At 48.4% G+C, this 21970-nt stretch overlaps 2 protein-coding genes and 1 long non-coding RNA gene across 7 annotated transcripts in view; 1 reads left to right on the top strand and 2 right to left on the bottom strand.

Moving 5' to 3' along the window:
* OLFM2 (olfactomedin 2) overlaps positions 1–3441 on the bottom strand; it is a 61382-nt gene extending 57941 nt beyond the window's left edge. The window contains exon 1 of the mRNA XM_082456823.1: positions 3234–3441. Coding sequence (XP_082312949.1) covers positions 3234–3314 — 81 coding nt within the window. The 5' untranslated portion in view covers positions 3315–3441. The remainder of the gene's footprint in view (positions 1–3233) is intronic.
* The window catches only part of LOC309658378, a 201766-nt gene extending 182761 nt beyond the window's left edge, over positions 1–19005 (top strand). The window contains exon 2 of the long non-coding RNA XR_014262213.1: positions 18893–19005. This is a non-coding gene — a long non-coding RNA (uncharacterized lncRNA). The remainder of the gene's footprint in view (positions 1–18892) is intronic.
* Positions 18832–21970, bottom strand: part of COL5A3 (collagen type V alpha 3 chain) — a 38094-nt gene continuing 34955 nt past the window's right edge. For 3 of the 5 annotated variants that reach the window (XM_082456779.1, XM_082456778.1, XM_082456780.1), the window contains exons 66-68: positions 20168–20407; positions 19965–20077; positions 18832–19482 (exon numbers count right to left, since the gene is read on the bottom strand). In XM_082456779.1, the coding sequence (XP_082312905.1) occupies positions 19383–19482; positions 19965–20077; positions 20168–20407 (453 nt within the window). In that variant the 3' untranslated portion in view covers positions 18832–19382. Of the gene's footprint in view, positions 20078–20167; positions 20408–21970 lie in introns of all 5 variants that reach the window. The other 2 variants (XM_082456782.1, XM_082456781.1) reach the window with 1 other exon arrangement.

The following is a 21970-nucleotide window of genomic DNA, read 5'->3' on the forward strand; positions in this document are numbered from 1 at the left end:
CAGAGTGCAGGCTCAGTAGCTGTGGCACACAGGCTTAGTTGCTCCGCGGCATGTGGGGTCTTCCCGGACCAGGGCTCGAACCTGTGTCCCCTGCATTGGCAGGCGGATTCTTAACCACTGTGCCACCAGGGAAGCCCTGTAGCTAGATCTTAAGGAGGACTTCCCAGTGGTCAGGAAGGGGGCATCTTTCCCACAGGTAAGATGGTGGGCCTTGGACCTGTCAAGCTCTCTGGTAGCTCCAGACCCTGGAGGGATGGACAACTCCTCTGACAGGTCCTACTCCCCTGTTCTCAGGGTCAAATCCAAACTGCTGTCCACGGCCCACAGGTTCCCACTTGGTCAGTCCCTCCTGGCTTCCCTGGCCTCATCTCCCCCCAACTTCCCCTTCACTCACACCTATCCAGCCACATCAACCTCTCTGCTGCTCCCCGAACATACCATGCTTGTTCCCACTTTCAGGGCCTTTGCACTTGCTCTTCCTGCTTTGAATGCTCTTCTCCTGGATACAGGAGGCATCCTTCTCTCACTTCCTTCAAGTGTCGCCTCAAATACCACCTCCTTGGAGACACCGCCCCTACCACACCTGCTAAAATAGCCCCCCACTCCACCACCATCACACTTTAATCCCCTTTACCCTGTTTATTATTCTTCATGCCACTTGCATGGTATTATATATTGATTTAGCTGTTGACATTGTATTATATATTTATTCGATTCCTGTCTGTCTCTCCTGCAACAAGGTCAGCTCCAGGAGGGCAGGGATTTGATGACTTGGTTCATGGCTATATCTCCAATGCTTCGTCATATCTGTTGATTGAATGGACAAATGAATGATTTCTAGAAAGGACCCCTGGTGGAGACCAGGGCCCATCAAGGACCGAGGAGGGGGTTCTGGGAAGCGATGGAGGGGACGGAGATGGGACAGAGCATCCATTCTCCAGACCTCTTCCTTCCCTGGGGCGCCAGGCTGGGTGGGCAAGCTGGGGCACACAACACTGTAGTGCCCATGGCCGCCTGGAGGCACTGTAGTTGGTGGCAGGACCCTACCAGCCTCACCCCAACTGATTACCCCAGCTTAGCTCCGCCCCACCGGCCATTTAGCCCCACCTCCACTGAACCCAGTTTAGTCCCACCCCCCAAAGAGCCTGGTATAGCTCTCATGCATCTTCATGTTAGCCCTGCCCCCAAGCATCTCCCATCCTCCTCTGGGGTCACCCAACATCACCTCTCACTGCACTCTCCCACACCCTTAGGCAATCTTGGTGAAGAAACAGGAAATCTAGAGTTTCCTAGGGGCCAGCAGGGGTGGAGGATAATCTCCAGGTGGTGGTTCCAAGGATCCTTCTCGGAAACCCAATTCAACTTCACTCCTGGTGCATTTTTAGGCACCATTCTCTCAAGCGTATAGCTCTTTCGGTCTCTCGTCTCTCGCTCAGCTGACTCTCTTTACTTCTTTGGGGCTCACATATCAGTTGAGCACCCAGTGTGTGTGGCCTGATGCTTGGTTCTGAGCACACTTCCCATCCCAGCCAGTATGTGGGTCCTGAGACGGGGAAACAGAGGAGTGAGGGAGGGGACCTCACGAGGTCTCCCTGTAGCCTGGAAATCTTTCTATCTAGAGTCTGATCTCCATCCCTCCCAATAGCCCCCCTCAGGGTGGGTACAAGGGTCTGATTCTTCTCTTGACCAGGAAAGAGAAGATGCCAGGACTGTTTTTCCTCTGAGCTTCTACCTAGAAACCCTCCTAGTGTTTACACAGGCACTGTTCACACCCATGGAGTGGATTATTTAACAAGAGGGTAAATGTGTGGGCTCAGGAGCCGGACTGCCTTGGCTCAATCTTAGCTCTGCCACTCTCAAGCTGTCTGAGCTTGAGCAAGTGACCTAACTTTTCTGTGCCTCGGCCCCCCCACCTGTAAAATGAAGGTAACAATAGCACCCGCTAGTAAGCTGCTCAGAGGATTAAATGTCTTAGCTCATTCGGTGTGCTTGAAACAGTGCCCAGCATATAATAAGCACTTAATAAGTGTTAGCTGTTATTATAATTATTTTATTATTTTGGATTCCAGCTTCCCTCTGAACTCCTGAAGATCTGAGAACTTAGGGGGCTCCCACCCCCAAGATGGAGGAGGAAAGAGGTTTGCCAATAGCATTAGAAAGCTGGGACCACCCCCCCCCAGCATTTTGAAAAGCCCCCAAGCTTGCCCAAGAGATGAGGTACCACGGAGAGGGAGACGTGCTCCTGTGAAAGCATGTAGTGTGCAAGGCACCAACACACACACACGGAGGTACACGTTCGCACACACAGCCCTTGCCCTGCACACCCCCTTTTAGAGTGACTTAGGCACAGAGTGACACATGGTTACCCAAAGCTCCCACACAGCCACACACCTGGTCACCCACATTTTGTACACACCCGGGCAGATGGGCCAGAGTCATGGGGACACTGACACACACCGTCCTTTATACACAGCCACAGCTGCCCACGTACCGCTGGGATTAATACAGTCCTCACGTGCTGCCACACAGCCAGTCACACACAGATACACAACTCCCGGTCTCAGGCTCACAAGCCTTCCACTGTCACATCGGCCCTCCAAGTCACAGCCTCCCACTGTCACATACAGACTCTGCCTCAGGTACAAACACCCTCCCCCAGTCATGCCCCAGGTCATGCACGGTCGGGCACACCTGCAGAGCCATACACGCAAACTCTCAGTCACACCCAGCTGTGACACAAAGGCACACACGTTTACCCAGCACCCTCCAGCACTTCACACACGTCCCCGTCAGTCACTCACACGGGAGTCCCGCCCCCTTGCCCACCTTGGGGGTGCGGGCGAGGAGTGGGGGGCTATAAAAGCCGGGCACCGCCTGCCATGATGGGGGAAGTGAAGGATAAGCGACACACAAGGCCCCCTGAAGTCCCCCTACGACCCCACTTAGCTCGAGCGAGATGGCGGGTGTCGGCTCCGGGTCACCGAGAGGTTGAGAACCCCAAAGCTGGGATCAGGTTGTCCCCCAAACCATCCCAGCTCTGAGGCCGGATCTGAAGCTCCCCTTCCCATTCCCAAAGCCAGGGTGGACGTCCCGGCCCCTCCCTCGCTGCGACGCCCCCTCCCTCGCAGCCCCGGGGGGGCTCATGGAGCCCCCAGTCCCGTTTCTGCGGGGCCCCCTGAGCCCCCGGCCCTTCTGGAGCCCTCTGCGCCCGCACCTGCCTGCCGGGCCCCTACCTGTCCGGCGAGGCCTGAACACAGCAGCAGCAGCAGCGGCAGCGGCGGCGGCGGCGGCGGCGGGACCGTGAGCGGCCACATGACGTGCCCCCGGCCCGGCGTCCCGTCCCCCGCCCGCCCTAGCGACGCCTCGGCACGGGGACCGCCACCATGCGCTACCCCGCCCGCCGGGCCGGGCGACCCTATGCCGCCGCCTCCCCCGCCTCGCCGGCGGCTGGGATTCCGCCCCACCCCCGCCCCTCGCTCGCTGCGAGTCTTTGTTGCGGGCTCCGCCCCCCCGCCCCGCCCCCAGCTCGTCTTCGGGCGCCGACGGAGCGGGGTCTGGGGTCGGCGAAGCGGGTGGCGGGTGTGTGTGTGTGTGTGTGTGTGTGTGTGTGTGTGTGTGGAAGACGGCCCCCGAGAGGGTAGCTGGGGTCGCGACCCAGAACCCCAAGGCCAATATGGGGGTGGCTCATGGAGATGGGGAGTGTGAGGGGGGTTCCTTCACGTGGTAGTCAATTTCACCCTCCCTGGACATTTCCTACGTTATAAATGGGGTTGGGAGAGGGATCAAGGGGCAGGGGGAGTAGGCGGGAGGCCTGGTAGCAAAGAAGAGAAATTGAGAGGCCTCCTCTTTAAAAAGCTCAGGAGTCAACAGAGAAACTGAGGCAGAGTCTGTGAAATTAGACTTCGAGGGAGTTCGACCCTGGTTCTGTCACTTCTTGGCCATGTGACCCCAGGCAAAGAGCTTTCCTTCTCCTAGGAGACCTGTTTCCTCTTGAGGTGTTGGGGACTTCTGTGACTTATGAGTGAACGGAGCACCTAGCCAGCGCCCAATCCCCAGAGGGCATTACTACAATGAAGCGTGGGGTTGAGGACACTGGCCATGGGATGTGGGACACAAAAGAGAATCTGAGCCAGGAAAGGCATCTCATCATCCCTCTCCCTCTTTTTCCCAGATGGGAGATGATATTTTGCTGACTCCTCAGGCCAAGCCTGCATTAGGCATGGGATAGGAGAGGGGTATTGGTTGTTGGAACCCACAAGCTCTTGACGAAGTGTGGGCTGTGGTCAGCTCGGGTGGAGGAGGGCCCTGCTTGTCCCTGCCCCTTTCCTTGCCCTTGTTAGTGCTGTGTTTCAGAACCACGGACAATGTCCTCCTTGGGATTGGTCATGGAGGAGGTCATTGTATGGTCAAGCTATGGCCTGTGTTGTGTGGTTGACATGGGTCAACAGCCCCTTAGGTCCATTCTTCACCCTTCCCCTGCTCTGTATCAGGAGAGATGGCCCCTGAAGACTACATTTCCCAGGTTCCCTTGATCCCTACAAACTACATTTCCCAGGCTAGGCTCAGGCAATGGGAAGCCTGGAGAGAGATTGGAGGACCGGAGAAAAAAGAAGCCAGGGTATTTCTCCCTCTCTCTGCAGTTTGGGTGTTTCTGGCAGTGGCTGTTGTCTCAGCCTCTGTGATCTCAGCCCCTTTGAGGGTCCCCACCATGGTTCATTCAGCTCCTGCCAGGTGGCCGTAACTCTGGTAAACACTTCCTCCCTTTGCTGCTTCAGCCCTTGGAAGGTGGTGGCTTGCTATTCTAGAGTAGATTCACCGTCCCGTATTTGCTCTTAAAGCTTAACTAACAAACATCTCTGTAACTAAATCCCCATATTAAATTCTTGCTATTGAACTATCTGGTGTGAGCTTTGTTTTTCTGACTAGACCCTGGCCAGTACATTCAGTGCTGTAGACATAACCACAGCTGTGGTCAGTGGCATGTCAGCGTCCTGATCACGCTGTAGTCAATGTTCTATTAAACTGTGATTTGTGCTGCCCTCAGCATCCTGGTTCTACTGGGGTCAGCACTGTGGTCTCCACTGGTCATTCTTGACTGTGCTGTGGTCAGTGTGGTGGTCACCTTCCTGGCTGTGTTGTGGCTCAGAGTCACAATCACTGCCCTGGTCATGCTGTGGTCAGAAATATTATCGTGTTGTACTGTGGTCAGGGTCATACTCAGTGTCCTAGCTGTACAGTTTGTCAGCTTCAAGATCAGCACCATGGTCAGTGCTACGATGAGCATGATGTCTGCCTTGTGCACCGTCCTTGAAGAGAGATCAGCTTCTCAAGGACCTTGTACGACAAAACTGATGGACCAGGTGGCTTGGGGTCTGGTACTGGGCAGTCTGCTCTCCACCATGTGCAGAGGCAGGGGAGAAGGGCAGTGGATCCCTGCCAACTCTCACCAGCTGGCCATTGGGTTTTCTTAATTGATGCTTGGGCAGCCATTGGCTTTACTCACCTGTGACCCCTCAATGTGTCCAGCCAGAGGAAGAAACAGTCCAGGCCTTTGTTTCCCCATACTCTGCACAAGGGCCTGACATGGAGAAGATGATCAAGAAGAATTTAATGAGTAAATGAATCTAGGCCGTTCATGTCTACCCATACATTTGCTCTTGCTGATCCCTCCATATATTATTCAGGGCTCCTTTGATAGCAAGTAGCAGAAAGGCAACTTGAACTGTCTTAAACAAAAAAGAATATCTATTAGCTCACATAACTGAAAAAAAAAATCCAGAGGTAATGGAATTCAGGCATGGCTGGATCCAGGGGTTCTGTTATATCATCAGAATTCTGTCTCTCTCCATTTATCATCTCTACTATTCTCTACAAGGGATCCCTTTTAGCCAGGAGGTGTTAAAGATAATTCCCAGAAGCTTTCATCTTCCAAGCTCAGCAACTTCAGCAAAAAGAGAGCTTGCAAAATAATGTCTCTCATTGGTCCATCCCAAGTCATGTGCCCATCCCTGAGCCAATCATGGTTTCAGAGGAATTGATTATGTGGCTTGACCAGACCTGGCTCATAGTTCACCCCTCTGGAGCCAGAAAGTGGAGTTAGCCTCATTCAATCTATATTGGATGGAAAACAAGGGAGCGAAGGTTGGTGGGGGGAGATATGGAACTTTTACCATTGAAAGAGGGAAAAAATCCTGTGTAAGCAAAACCAAAAGACAATGAATTGACTCTCAGCACCATCCCAACCTCCTAGTGTGCATTCCTGCACTACAGAGGCTGCAAAGCAAAAAACTATGTTTTCCAGGCTCCCTTGCAGCCAGATTTCTGTACGGCAATGAGATTCTATCAATTGGAAGATTGAGATGTGGGTGGGGGAAGTGGATGGAGGTCATCTTTCTATTGTGCTGCAGCGGTGTCTAGCAAGCACAGTTGTGGAGACACTGGGTTTTCCTGCAGAGATGTTACTGTCTTCAGTCACCAGTGTCACTAGCTTTTGTTGAGAGGCAGTTGCAAGTGACAATGATGGTAGCTTCCAAATCTCTAAATTGCAGCCACAGAGATGTGCTTTTTAAAAAAAACTGTTTTATCAAGATATAATTCACGTACCATACAATTCACCCTTTAGTGTACACTTCAATGGCTTTTGGTATATTACATTATTAATTTTTTAAGTTGTAGTAAAATATAAGTATCATAAAATTTGCCATTTAAACTATCTTTCTTTCTTTTTTAAAAATTTTTATTTCTTTATTTATTTGGTTGCGCTGGGTCTTAGTTGCGGAAGGCGGGCTCCTTAGTTGCAGCTCGCCAACTCTTTATTTGTAGCATGCGAACTCTTAGTTGCGGCATGCATGTGGGATCTAGTTCCCTGACAAGGGATGGAACCCCGGCCCCCTGCACTGGGAGCTCAGAGTCTTAACCACTGTGCAACCAGGGAAGTTCCATCTTCCTTCCTTTCTTCCTTCCTTCCTCTTTCTTTCTTTCTCTCTCTCTCTTCCTTCCTTCCTTCCTTCCTTCCTTCCTTCCTTCCTTCCTGCCTTCCTTCCTTTCCTTCCTTCCTTCCTTCCTTCCTTCCTTCCTTCCTTCCTTCCTTCCTTCTTTCTTTTTCTTTCTTTCTTTCTTTCTTTCTTTCTTTCTTTCTTTCTTTCTTTCTTTCTTTCTTTCTTTCTTTCTTTCTTTCTTTCTTTCTTTCTTTCTTTCTTCTTTCTTTCTTTCCTTCTTTCTTCCACACTGCATGGCTTGTGGGATCTTAGTTCCCCAACCCACAGATCAAACCCAGGCCCTCAGCAGTGAAAGCACGAAGTTCTAACCACTGGACCACCAGGGAATTCCCTAAACCATTTTTAAGTGTACAGTTCAGTGGTATTAATTACTTCTTCAGTGTTGTGAAACCATCAACACTATCTGTTTTCAGAACTTTTTCATCTCTCCAAAACTCTGTAACCATTAAGCAATAACTCCTCTTTTTTCCCATCCCCAGCCCCTGGAACCTCTAATCTACTTTCTGTCTCAATGAATTTGCCTATCTAAGATATTTCATGTAAGTGGAGTCACACAATATTTGTCCTTTTGCGTCTGGTTTCTTTCACTTAGCATAATGTTTTTGAGGTTTATCAAAACCTCATGGTATGGCATGTATCAGAACTTTATTCCTTTTTATAGCTGAATAATATTCCATTGCATGGCTGGACCAGATTTTGCTTATGCATTATGGTGATGTATTTTTTAATTTTATTGGCATATAGTTGATTTACAATGTTGTGTTAATTTCAGGTGTACAGCAAAGTGATTCAGTTACACATATACATGTATTCATTCTTGTTAAGGTGATGTATTCTTGAAGTCAGTGGTTCCCAGTGTGTTATTCCCCACCTTCCTATGTGAATAACAGAGGCAGAAGCTCCTGGAAGGGTCAATTCAGAAGTCATGTTCTATAGTAAGTCATCCAATAGGCTTAGCCTAGAGCCCCATCCTTCTGCCTTAGTTTTGTAAGCACAAGGTTCCCTGATTTTGGTCCTTATTTCCTATAGCTAAACCCTGATTGATATGTTCTTGGAATATTCATTCCCCTTACCTGTTTGGAGAAAACCTTGTCATTCATGAAGTCCTAATACCCCAGGCTATGTGTGACTACCTACTCAGGGCTGCATCTCTCTCCCTCTCTCTCTCTCTCTCTCACACACACTTTTTTTTTTTTTTTTTGGCTGTGCTGCATGGCTTGCGGGATCTTAGTTCCCGAACCAGGGATCAAACCCATGCCCCCTGCCGTGGAAGTGCAGAGTCCTAACCACTGGACCACCAGGGAATTCCCTACAACTCTTTAATCAACCATCCACACTCATTGAGCTCCCACTAAGGACTCAACACCAGGCAAAGTCCTCTCCATGCATTATTTCCTTTAATTCTTCTTTTTTTTTTTAGTTGTGGCATACGGGATCTTTGTTGCAGCATGCGGGATCTCCGTTGCGGCATGTGGGATCTACTTCCCTGACCAGGGATTGAACCTGGGCCCCCTGCCCTGGGAGCACGGAGGCTTAGCCACTGGACCACCAGGGAAGTCCCTATTTCCTTGAATTCTTACAACAACCCTATGATGTAGGAATTATTATCCCCAATTTAAGAATGAAAAGTCTGTGGCTCAGAGAGGTTAGCTAACTTGACCAAGGCCACCCAGCTACAAACAGCAGACATGGGCTTCAAACCCAGTTCTGTCTGACTCAAAGCCCACCTACTGACCTCTGTAGCATTATACTGGGTTATTTGTTTTGCATCTTTCCTTTCCTATCAAATCCACATAGACAACTGAGGGTCAGTCCTCCTGGAGACCCCCTTGGAGAGAGCGTAGATGCTGCCCTTCACAGCTGTCCCACCAGAGGGTGAGGGAGGCAGGTATTTATTCTCCAAGTCCCACGTGTCACTGTGGGAGGCCTGCTCCCAGGGGCGTCAGCTCCTCAGCATTTTTGGTTCGGTCAGAATATGAGTTGAGAAAGCCCTGAGGCTAAAGTGTGCACAGGAACCCATGAGGGCAAAGGGGGATACAGGCAGGACACCGACATCATCTGCCTCGGTCCCACTTTTCAGATGGAGAAATTGAGGCTCAGAGAAATTAAGACACTTGAGCAAGGCGACAGAGAGGGTGTACAGCAGAGCTAAGACCATAGTTTGGTTCGTGTCGGATTCCAGACACGAGGCGTTTTATGCTGTGGTTACAGGCAGTTGTTCACTCAGGATGGAGCTCAGCTGTCCTTCCATGTCCTAGGAGAGGCTCCTAAGTTCAGCCCTTGAGCCTGGGGGTTCCCCACAGACTGTCCCCACTGTTCAGCCCCATTCTTTTCCTTCTCTTGGGCATTTCTCACCATGAAACTGCAGCCACCACAGGAACTCCCTCCCCTCCAGGCATCACACACACACACACACACACACACACACACACACACACACAATGACCATGTGAAAATGAGAATTTGTCCCCCAGTTGCACAGGCCTGGCCTCAAGTGAACTGACACACAAGCACACAACATGGACATCCAGTCACCCAGGGACACTGCACCCTGATAAGTGGTCCAGGCACAATGCCATGCTCAGAGGGAACAGTGTCACCCAGAACCAGCACATACAACCACACGCGACACACAGCCAGATACACGTTCCAGGCAGAAGAGCCCGCAGAAACCCACACACACGCCCATCAAATGGTGGAAGAACGTCAGAGGTGAAGCAACCACAGTTACCCAAGAGCCAGCGCTCACAAATACAGGCGATCCAACACACACACAGACCCCCGACACAAAAAACACCCAAACCCCACGGTTCAGACGCACGGCTCACACACACAGATTCACGTATGTGGAGATCTATAAAACAGACATAGCGTTCATACGGTAACATGCACAAACTCACAAGACAATCACACAAAACAGGGCGGGTAGTTTAAGCACAACACACAGACCCACAGAAGAGGCACACCGTTTGTATAAAACCCACCCGCAGACCCACAGTTCAGACACAGTCACACACACAAACACACAGTACAGGCAGACAGTTCACACACACCCACAGGGACTCATGACCCAACACAGACACCCACGACACGCGAACCCCAGGCCGGAGCAGTGTGGGAATGAGGTTGTGAGAAGCGGGGGAGGGGGAGGGGGGCCCAGATGACTCAGGAGGCCTCTCTGGGGGAGGAGACGGAGGCGGGAGGGCGGATGGGCAGGCAGGCGTCCAGCGCATATGGTTCCCATTAAAGGCCTGGGAATTGAGGAATGAGCTGGCGGGACACGGAGACCTAACCTCACTTCCCAGCCCTGCCAAGCCAGGAAGGAGCGAAGCCCTAATCCAAGGTTATGGGGCCGGAACTTGGCTCAGAACCACAGCAGCTCCTACCAAGAGTGGTCTACCCTGAGCCAGACCTGGCTGGGGCTCATTTCAACCCCTGCGACAGCCCTGGGAAGGGTTTCCCCGGAGAGGAAAGTGAGGGGCTCAAAGGGGTTAAGCCACTTGCCTGAGGTCACACAGCTAGCAAGTGGTAGAACTGGGATAGGAGCCCAGGTCTCTGTGCAGCTGCCACCCTAGCCCCAAGGCAGATGCACAGACTCCTCCATCTATCCGCAAGCAGAGACCGGGCACTCAATCCAGGCCCAGCCTGCACTGGCTTTGAGGCGGCCCCGTTTTCAAGTAATTGAGAGTTAGGAGTGGGGTGCCTGCACAGATGGGCAGGGTTCACTGAGTGTGACTGGGGGGGCCCAGATCTAGCCTGAGGGGTCAGCGTCAGGGAGTGACACCAGAGTTGCAATCCGAGGGATGAGTAAGAGCTGGCAGGGCATGGTGGGCAGAAAGAAGAGCAGGTGCAAAGGCCCTGAGGCCACAAGGTGCAGTAGGCTAGGTCTCCTGATGAGGTATGGTGACAAGTGAGGCCAGAACCGCAGGTAGAAGGACTTGGACTTTGTCTTAGGGCCAAAAGGGAGTCTCGGGAGAGTGGTGATCTGCAAGGTACCTAGTGAGGTTTGGGCAACCAGCATGAAGATCATACTCAGGATAGATGAAAATGCACCTTCTCCCTAACCCAGAATTTCCTAATTTCTTATGTACTTATACACCCTGGAGATACTTACCATGTGCAACACATGCCCAGATGTTTGAAGAGGAACAAAATGGGAAACACCTAAAAGTTTATGAGTAGGAGAACAGCTAACTCTGCTGAGGTGAGCATTTTCAAAGCAATTAAAAAGGCAAGACTAGAAATACTTGTGCCTACATGGAGAAGATGAAAAAAATCTCTGGCTGAACTAACAAGGCAAGTCGCAAAAGAACATGTTCAATATTGTACCAGCGCGAGATAGTTTAGAAACTTGCAAAATCATGTTGTACATCATCCCTGGATACAGCTTCCTGTAAGCAGTAAACATGGAGAAATAAACTGAGGTCAAAAATTCCCACAACCTAGGGAAAGGAAAAAATAGGGACTTTTAGCGTTTCATGGGGACAGGGTTTCAGTTGGGGAAGATGAAAAAGTTCTGGAGGTGGATGGTGGGAATGGTTGCCCAACAATGTGGATGTATTTCACGTCACTGAACTGGACACTTAAAAATGGGTAAATGGTTTACATTTTATTTTATGTATTTTTTTTTGGCCGCGCTGCACGGCATGCAGGATCTTAGCTCCCCAACCAGGGATCGAACCCCCAACCCCTGCAGTGGAAGCATGGAGTCTTAACCACTAGACCGCCAAGGAAGTCCCTAAACCCATGTTTTTAATTCTCCATATTCATCTACCCTTGCTGGGGAAGGGAGAGGAATGCAATGGCAGAAATGTATACAGGAGGCATCAATTGTGGGTATGATGCTTTATTTCTTAGGTTGGGTGGTGGGCACATGAGGGTTCATTATAAAGTTTCTCTCTATCTCTCCCTCTCTCTCTCTCCCCATATATTTATATGTATGTTGCATTTTAAGTGTTGCATATGTATGCATATTTTTATATATGCAACACTTAAAATGCAACACTTTTGTAGCACTTACCACATGGCAGACATTGTTCTAAGTATGTGATCTATTTTAACTACTTTAATCCTCACACAATCTGACGCTGTAGGTGCTATTATTCACCCCACTTTACAGCTCTGGAGACTGAGGTTCAGAGGGGTGAAGGTCACATCTGTTATAGCAAAGGAGCTGAAACTTGGACCAGGTGGCTTGGCTCTAACCACTACACCACACCACCTCCATACACCTTCCATATTTCATTCATCAGTTTTGCCACACTTGGAATGGATCCGAGAAGAGGGCGTGTCTCCGGGGGTGGGGTGGGGGCACGGGAAAGGGCATGAGGATTTTCTGGGTGCTAGAAACAGTCTACATCATGTTTAGGGTGTGTAGACAATTGTGAAAACTCCTCCAACGGAACACTTAAGATCAGTGCATTTTATTGTACATAATGTGTGCCTGGATGAAAACAATTTCTAAAAAAGAAATAATACTCAATCTAGCAATTCCACTTTTGGAGATAGATCCAAAAGAATCCAAAGCAGGGTCTCAAAGAGATACTTGCACTTTCATATTCATAGCAGCATTATTCACAGTAGCCAAGAGCTGGAAGCAACCCAAGTGTCCATCAGTGGATGACTGGATATACAAAATGTGGTCCATCCATCCAGTGGAATATCATTCACCCTTAAAAAGGAAGGAAATTCTGACACCTGATACAACATGGGTGAACCTTAAGGATATGATGCTCAGTGAAATAAGCCAGTCACAAAAAGACAAATACTGCATGATTCCACTCATGTGAGGTCCCTACAGGAGTCAGATCCATAGAGAAAGTAGAAGGTGGGCGCCAGGGGCTGAGGTGGGAGGGCATGGAGAGTTGTTTAATGCGTATAGAGTTTCGGTTTTGCAAGATGAAAAAATTGTAGAGATCTGTTGCCCAGCAACGTGAATATACTTAACACTACTGAACCGTACACTTAAAAATGGCAGATGGTAAATTTTATGTTATGCAGTTTTTCACCACAAAAATAAAATAAAATAAGAAATTTACCAAGGAGGAAAAAGCGTGTATAAAGGAGATTAGACTAGCATCGTGGAAAGACAGGACAACCTCTTGGTGTCAATCTGGGTCTTCCGTCTGCTCAGCCGCCCGTCTTCCCAGTGCTGCACTGTCACCTTCAGGGTCCAGGCCCGTCCTCTCGAAAGGAAGCTCTGGTGTCTGGGGCACTCAGCACAGGAGGCCACACGTCTGCCCTTGTGGGGTCAGGACCTCTTCGCATGGCCAGATGTGGATCGGTGCGGTTCTGCATGGGTCAGTGCCTCTGGGCCTGGCTGTGTGAGATGTCACATGGCTCCCTCCCTCTCTCTCTGTATGAGCCACCACTTCAGGGATGTCTCCTCCAGGAAGCCTTCCTTGACTACTCTGTCTCAAGGAACACCCCTCTATTCCTCCTCCCTGCCTTATTTTTCTTCATAGCACCACCTGACATATCATATATGTATTTGCTTACTGCCTGTCAGCCCCACTAGAGTGTTAACTCCACGAGGGCAGGGATCTTTGTTTTGTCCACAGCTGGGTCCCCAGAGCCTAGAATAGTGCCTGGCACATGGTAGGTGCTTAACAAAGATTGGTTGATTGATTGAATGAATGAATGAATGTGTGGGCAGAGGGAGGGTTACCTCTGAACCACCCATGATGGAGTTTACCTGGGCCCACATCTGTGGCTTGTGTGTTGGTGGCATGTCTCTGTGTGGGGCTGCGTGTTCCTCTGTGTGCCTAGCATGTGCCAGGCCCCAGGATACAGTATTTCTATGTGTGACAATGGGGATCTCCCTCCAGATGTGGCTCCACCTCTGAGGGTGGGTTTGTGAACACGGTTGTTTTTGCAGGGCAGCTCTAGGTGTATGTCCGGACACAACTGGGTGTGTGCAACTGTCTGTGTGGCCTTTGTGTGTCAGTGTATCTGGATCTGGCTGAGGGTGTAGGGGAGTGTGTGATGCGGGTCTGCCTCTCTGAGTCTGTGGGTCCGGGAAGTGACTTGCAGCTGTGGTAGCAGCGGGGGATGGAAGGAGGTGACAAGATGAGGGTCCGATTCCATGAGCCCTTGGTCTACGTATGTCACTGTTTGTATCTCCGACAATGTTGTGAGTGTGTATGTGTAACATCCCCTGCTCCACCCACCCCCTACAACCCTGTCTGAATCTGCAGGCGGTTCCCCACGCTGGCCGCCCTGCCCCACCCCCAGCTCGGGAGTAATTGCTCCTGAAGCACAAGCAGTGTGATTAATTACGGCTGCTGAATATGCAAATCAGCTGGGAGTTTCCCAGCAGCCGCCAGGGTGCCGGTGCTGATGCTGGGTAAATACACAGAGCTGAGCGTGCAAGGCCTAAAATTCCCTCCTTACACCTTTGTCAATTACCCTTTAATTTAGCAGGGCCGAGTTTCTAATTCTTTAATGAGCTTTTACCTAATTAAAGAGTCCTCATTACACTATTAATTGTTCCTCCCCTCCAAAATACCTGTACCAGCGTGGGATTGGAGTTGCAAAAGGGCATGCCAGCTGACCTGCATTCAAACCCTGGGCTGTTATTGGATGCAATTTTTAAAATTACGTTGGAAATAATTCCCTTTAGGGAGAAGATGGCTTTTTTGTTCAGCAAAATCTTCAGCTCTAGTCTCTGGGCAAGTTACTCTCTACTTCTCTGTTTCTCAGCTTCCTTATCTGCAAAATGAGGGTAGTGACAGAATCTTCCTCAAAGGTTGTGATGAGGAATAAATAAATTCATTCGGGAAAACATTCGATGAACGGTGTCTGGCACGCAGACAATCAATTGAACTAATCATGGGTCATGTGGGCGTGAAGCCAGGGTCTGTAAGAAGGGTTGAGGGGGTGGTTCTTCATAAGAAAGTGAGATAAATCTGATCTAGGAGCAGAAAGCCTTTGGGACTTCCCTGGCGGTCCAGTGGTTAGGACTCTGAGCTTCCACTGCAGGGCGTCCGGGTTCGATCCCTGGTCAGGGAACTAAGATCCCACAAGCCATGCAGCTTGGCCAAAAATTAAAAAAAAAAAAAAGAGCAGAAAGGCTTAGAGGAAGGGAGTGACGAGGGTAGGCAAGAAGAGGTGTCAGGAAGGGAAAGATGGGAGAGGACAGCAGAATGGTAGGAAACTTGGACTTGGGAAGAACACACCTCCGGTGACAATTTCACAGCGGTGGCCACTTTTGAGGATAAGGATATTCAATAGTAAGTTTTAACATGTTGATTTTCCTGCAGTGAGACATCCTGGTTCTCACACACGCTTACATGCTGACCTTCAGTACAAGTTGGCTTTGTTCACTGTATTAGTCAGGATAATTAATGACAGCTGCTGTAACAAGCAATTCTTTAAACTCTCAAGGGCTTAAAACAATTAAGTTATTTCTTGGTCATGTTTAATGAAGGTCTTCTTGGCACTGTTCTTCCAAGTCCAGCTGACCCTTGAACAGCATGGGCTTGAACTGTGCAAGTCCATTTCTTTGTGGATTTTTTTCAATAAATATGTACATTACTACATGATCCGGGGTTGGTCGAACTCACAGATTTGTAACCACGGATACAGAGGGCTGACTGTAAAGTTATGTGCAGATTTTTGATTGTGTGGGGCTTGGCTCCCCTAACCCCAGCATTGTTCAAGGGTCAACTGCAGTAACTCATGGAAGCAGGCCCCTTACTAGTTCCATGTATGACACGTTCATCTTACACACGTGATCTCCAAGGTCTTCATGGAATAGAGAGAAAGAGCAGGGAGGGCTATGCGGGAGGTTTTACGGCTACTCATATCCCACTGGCCAAGACCCAGTCACATGTCCCCAACATAACTGCAAGGGAGGCTGGGGGATGTGATCTCAATCACGTGTGCCCAGGAGGAGGAAAATAACGCACAGCACTGGTGTTACCATATGCATTCTTGAGTTAAAGATGTTTGAGAGAGGAACTAAAAGGGAGGCAGGCGCAGGTCTACATTTGGGTTGATAGACGTCAACCCAAGGTGAAGAAATCAGCAAAAGCAACACATCTGGAGAAGAGATGACCAGGAGAAACACCACCCCCTCAAGAGCCCTCATTGGTATTTGAGGGTTTCTGGGTTCTTCAATGTGTGTCGGATACTTCCTCAAGACTCTACGTGGGGAGTTCCCTGGTGGCCTAATGGTTAGGATTCTGGGCTTTCACTGCTGTGTGCTGTGGCCTGGGTTCAATCCCTGGTTAGGGAACTGAGATCCCTCAAGCCACTCAGCCAAAAAAAAGACTCCACATGTTTCTTCCCTCACATCCTTCAGGTCTCTGCTAATACACCAGTTCCTCAGCAAAGCGTCTTCTGACCAACCTATTTCAAATAAGCCCCCGACTCCATCACTCTCCATGTAACTTGTTTCATTTTCCTTCACAACAATTAATACTACCTGAAGTCACATTAAATAGAGATTTGTGTATAATCTGTTTTCCTCAGGAGTAAGATACTGAGGGGCAGATACGGCATCTTTCTTCTAACCCCAGCATCTGGAGCAATGCCTAGTGCTGAGTACACACTCAATAGAGCTAAACAAATGAATAAGTGAATAAAGGGATGAACTCATTGATTAACCTCTGGGCACCAATATTCTTCATAGAGTTAGCACTCTTAGTAACATTTATGGAATGAATAAAGGAATCCAGAGCAAGTATTCAGGTGGCCTTAGAGGGCTGCTGGCAGGAATAGCAGAGTAAGCTCTGGTTTTTGGGGTTTTTGAATAAATTTATTTATTTATTTTTGGCTACATTGGGTCTTTGTTGCTGCGCACGGGCTTTCTCTAGTTGCAGCGGGCGGGGGCTACTCTTCGTTGCGCTGCGCGGGCTTCTCGTTGCGGTGGCTTCTCTTGTTGCGGAGCACAGGCTCTAGGCGCACAGGCTTCAGTAGTTGTGGCTCGCGGGCTCCAGAGCGCAGGCTCAGTAGTTGTGGCACACGGGCTTAGTTGCTCCGCTGCATGTGGGATCTTCCGGGACCAGGGCTCAAACCCATGTCCCCTGCATTGGCAGGTGGATTCTTAACCACTGCGCCACCAGGGAAGTCCCAAGCTCTGCGTTTGAGGGAGGCAATTCACTCCAACCTGCTACCTCTACCCACACAATCCCACCTGATCCAACTTAACTCACACCAGCCCTCCATCACTCCTAACTCAACAATGTTCAGTCAAGTGCTGAATGGATAAACAAAATGCAGTAAATTATTATTCAACAATAACAAGGAATGAAGTTCTGATGCATTCTGCAACATGAACTGTGACATTATTATGCTAAATGAAAGAAGCCAGACATAAAGGACCACATATTGTATGATTCCATTTATATGAAATGTGGAGAATAGGCAAATCCACAGAGACAGAAAGATTAGTGGTTTCCTACCACCGAGAGGTTTGGAGGAGATGACGGGTGACTGCTAATGGATATGGGATTTCTTTCTGAGGTGATGAAAATGTTCCAAATTGATTGTGGTTATGGTTGCACAAGTCTGTGAATACCTTAAAAGCCATTTAATTATATACTTTAAATGGGTGAATTATATGGTATGTGAATTATATCTCAATAAATCTGTTTTCTAAAGCCTTCAACCCAACATCTAACCCCAAATTCAAGTCACCCCAAACCCAACTCTCCTCTTAACTGATCACATCTTAACTTACCAAACTGGCAATCCCTACCCCATATTCACAGTAACCCCTACTTACCTCTACTCAGTTCATTCTACTTCTTAAATCAACCCTAATTCAATTCAACCCAATATCCAATTCCAAACCCTTAACGCAATCCACTCATCATTCCAACCCCCAATTCAACAGATCCCCAAACTGACTCAACACACTTAAACCACCCTCCCACTCCACTTATCTTCAACCCACTTCAGTGTAATTTACCCTACCCTTAACCCCTAACCTCCAACTCACCACAAGGGTCAACTCATAATTCAATTCTCTTCACTCCCAACTCACTCCCTTGACCTGCCACCCAAACCTTTGACCCCTACTCATTTTATCTCAAACCAAAACCACATTCCATGTCACCTCTTGATACATCCCCTCAGCTCAGCCAGTGATTCCAGGACCAATCAACCTCCTAATAGGTTCACAATTTTTTTTAGGGTAGTCACAGACTTATGCAACCATAACCACAATCAACTTGGAACATTTTCATCACCTCAGAAAGAAATCCCATATCCATTAGCAATCAAGGTCAACATGGAGATCTGGCTATTTTCTTTTTTAAAGTTTAGATGTCTTCCTAATAGGTTCACAATTTTTCCCAGCTTTATTGAGATATAATAGACATATAGCGTTGTGGATGTTTAAAGTGTGTATAACATGTTGATTTGATACACTTATATATGGCAAAAAGATTACCACCATAGCATTAGCTAACACCTCCATCACGTCACATATTTACCATTTCTTTTTTGTCCTGAGAACATTTAAGATCTGCTCTCTTAGAGATCTGGCTATTTTTTCAACTTTTCCTCTAGCAGCCTAAGTTAATAAACAGATCTGTCACTTCCAGTGAATCCCATTATAATTAGGTTCCCCAACCCCCAAAGCTACCTCTACCAAAAGACTCAATTATTTTTTTTTTATTTTTTTTTTTTTATGTATCAGAATTTATTTAACTAATTTTCCATTGTTGTACATTAATTTTTGGATATCCTAAACCAACATAATAGATATATCTTTGTATTTAACCATGATTATTTCCTTGGGATATATTTTAAGATCTGATATTCTGGAACAAATGTGTATATACTTTTTTTTTTTTTTTTTTTCCACATGGCCTGCCCAAGGGCCTTTCTTTTTTTTTTTTTTTTTTTTCCACACACACACACACTGTATTTTATTTTTACAAGAGATAGATAGACTGACACCAAGCATTGTACATGGATGACCACAACACAAGCAACAATGATTGCAATTACCAAACATGAAACACACTCATACTATGAAAAGACTCAATTATTAAGACAAGTGGTGGCAGATTCCTCAGGTGAGACAAGAGCCTGACCCTAAGAGAGATACGGCCAGCGTCAGACGAAAGACAGACAGGGACACAGTTCACTGGTTTATTCTCAGACTTGAGATGCCAATTATGCCCTATGGCCTGGGGCGGTGGGGTGGGGGGGGCAGGGGGGATCATGCTAGAATCTCTCTCATCATATCCCAGCCTTCTCTAAGGAGGAAGCAGATTAAATATACAACAGAGGTGGTTTTCCCTTTTAATACAGACCCAGGTATAAATAGGGCAGCACCATTAGGATCCTGATTTACCCCCCACCATCTTGGTCCCCAAACCATCTGGCATGGCAAGGTGCATTTGGGGAGATATGGGGGGGAAGCAGTATTCAGAGCTGGGCCGAGGCAGCAGAAGGGGCACACAGCTCAGTCCAGGGAAGTCCCACTTCCCTCTGGAGTCTGACTTCGGTCCCTTCACTGTGAACCCACCTGAAAATAGGAATGAGTGATGGGGTCCCAGCCTGGGATCAGGAGACATCCAGTGCTTAACTATGGGGAAGGTAGCACCAAAGGGTGTTGAGAGCACTGATTGAGGGGTGGGAGGCAGGCACGGGGGGGCATTCATCAGCTCTGAGTTAGAAGTTCATTGCATGGGGGTCGGGGGAGGGAGCTGAGCATCGGGTGAGCATGAAGGGGACAAACAGCCAGACTACAGTTATGCCAGCTGGGGTGCAGTGCAGGGAAACTGGACTCATGGGCCAAGGGAGTCCAGCCTCCAGACCTCCGGAACGGAGAAGGAATATTGTTTGACCGTAATGAGCAGACCCTCCCCTGGCTCCACAGTCCCAGGAGACGATAAATATGATGGTTTCAAAGCCTCAGCACCAAATGTGCCCCATCCGGGGCTCCCTCACTGTCTCTCCCACCCCTGAAGCTCTCAGCTGCTAAAGCAGACGGGGCCCAGTTCAAACCCAAACTTCTGGTTCGTCTGGCCAAAGTCAGCGGACGCCACATCCCATAAGGGCAGAAATCCCACTCGGGAAGAGCTGAACTGGAAGAGGGTCTTCGTCTGTCCCTTCCGGAGCTGATCATGGGAAGACACGGATGCCGAGTCAGGGGGAGGGCAGCCGCAGCCTCCCGCCCTGCTCTGGCCAGCCCCTCACCCCTCCCTTACCCTGCAGCCATCATAGGGGACAGTGATGGTGGCTGCTGCCGTCTGGTTGAAGGACAGCTCTTCCCCGTTGGACCCAAGGAAACTGACGGAGCGGCCATGGTCTCCTGCAGCTTCATCCAGCCAGGCGGCCGAGTTCTGGCAGGAGTATGTGAAGCTCTGGCGGGCTGTGGCACTCAGCAACTTCAGGAAGGTCAACTGTACCACACTCACCGGGGCTCCGTCAGCATCCACGTAGGAGAACTGGAGGTGGGACAAAGAGGAGGTGAGGGTACTCCATTCGCCTCTACTCTTTCTGAGGTACCCACCTCCCAGGATCTCCACTCACCGCAGACCTGCCCGCCCCCTGCCATGTCCTCATCTATATCAGCCCCACCAGCCATCCGGCCATCCACGGTTCTCTTGCAAGCCCCTAGGCACGTGTGGCTATTGAGCCCTTGAAATGCAGCCGGTGAGACCGAGAAACTTTTCAAAATTTTATTTAAATTTTAATTTTTTTTTTTTGGCACCCATTTTTTAAAAACTGAAGTATAGGGGCTTCCCTGGTGGCGCGGTGGTTGGGAGTCTGCCTGCCAATGCGGGGCGCGCGGGTTCGAGCCCTGGTCTGGGAGGATCCCGCATGCCGTGGAGCGGCTGGGCCCCGTGAGCCAGGATTGCTGAGCCTGCGCGTCTGGAGCCTGTGCTCCGCAACGGGAGAGGCCGTGATGGTGAGAGGCCCGCGCACCGCGATGAAGAGTGGCCCCCGCTTGCCACAACTGGAGAAAGCCCTCGCACGGAAACGAAGACCCAACACAGCCATAAATAAATAAATAAATAAATAAAAATTAAAAAAAACAAAAAAAACCCTGAAGTATAGTTGATTTACGATGTCGTGTTATTTTCACATTTACAGTGAAAAGATTTAGTTATTTGTATATATATGTGTGTGTATGTGTGTACATATATATACACATATACATATTATTTTTCAGATTCTTTTCCATTATAGGTTATTACAAGATATTGAATATATAGTTTCCTGTGCTATACAGTAGGACCTCATTGTTCATCTATTTTATATATAGCAGTATGTATCTGTTAATCTCAAACTCCTAATTTATCCCTCCCTCCCCTTTCCCCTTTGGGAACTGTAAGTTTGTTTTCTATGTCTGTAAGTCTATTTCTGTTTTGTAAATAAGTTCATTCGTATCATTCTTTTTAGATTCCACATGTAAGTGATATCATATATTTGTCTTTCTCTGTCTGACCTACTACACTTACTATGATCATCTCTAGGTCCATCCATTTAAATTTTAATTTTTTATTTAATTATTTAATTTAAAAATTGTAACTTTAATTTATAACTAATAACTGAGCTTCAATCCATTTATCAGAAAACTGAGGTTTGGAACAACTTGAGGATGTGAATCTACTTTTGCACCTGCAGGTTTTATGCAATCTAAGTACTTCCAAGGAAAGTTAGTGTCCAAATTACGATGTGCTATAAATATAAAATATGCACCAGCCTCTGAAGAACTCAGAGGGGAAAAGTTTAAAATGCCTCAATAATCTTTATACTGATATGACAACATTTTGGATATATTGGGTTACATAAAATATATTATTAACTTATCACTGGCTTGAGATAACTGGCTTGGTAACACGTCCTGGCTTCCTTCTCTTCCCTGTACCATTTCATGTTCCACAACTGATGTTTTCTGGAATCACGTCCCAGATAAACCCCTTGCAATTGAGTCTTTGCCTCAGGGTCTGTTTCAGGGGAACCCAAACCAAGGTATCCCCTGACATTATATTATAGCTTTGTTT

This window comes from Balaenoptera physalus, assembly GCF_965194825.1.
Source record: "Balaenoptera physalus genome assembly, chromosome: 3".
NCBI classification, from domain to species: domain Eukaryota; kingdom Metazoa; phylum Chordata; class Mammalia; order Artiodactyla; family Balaenopteridae; genus Balaenoptera; species Balaenoptera physalus.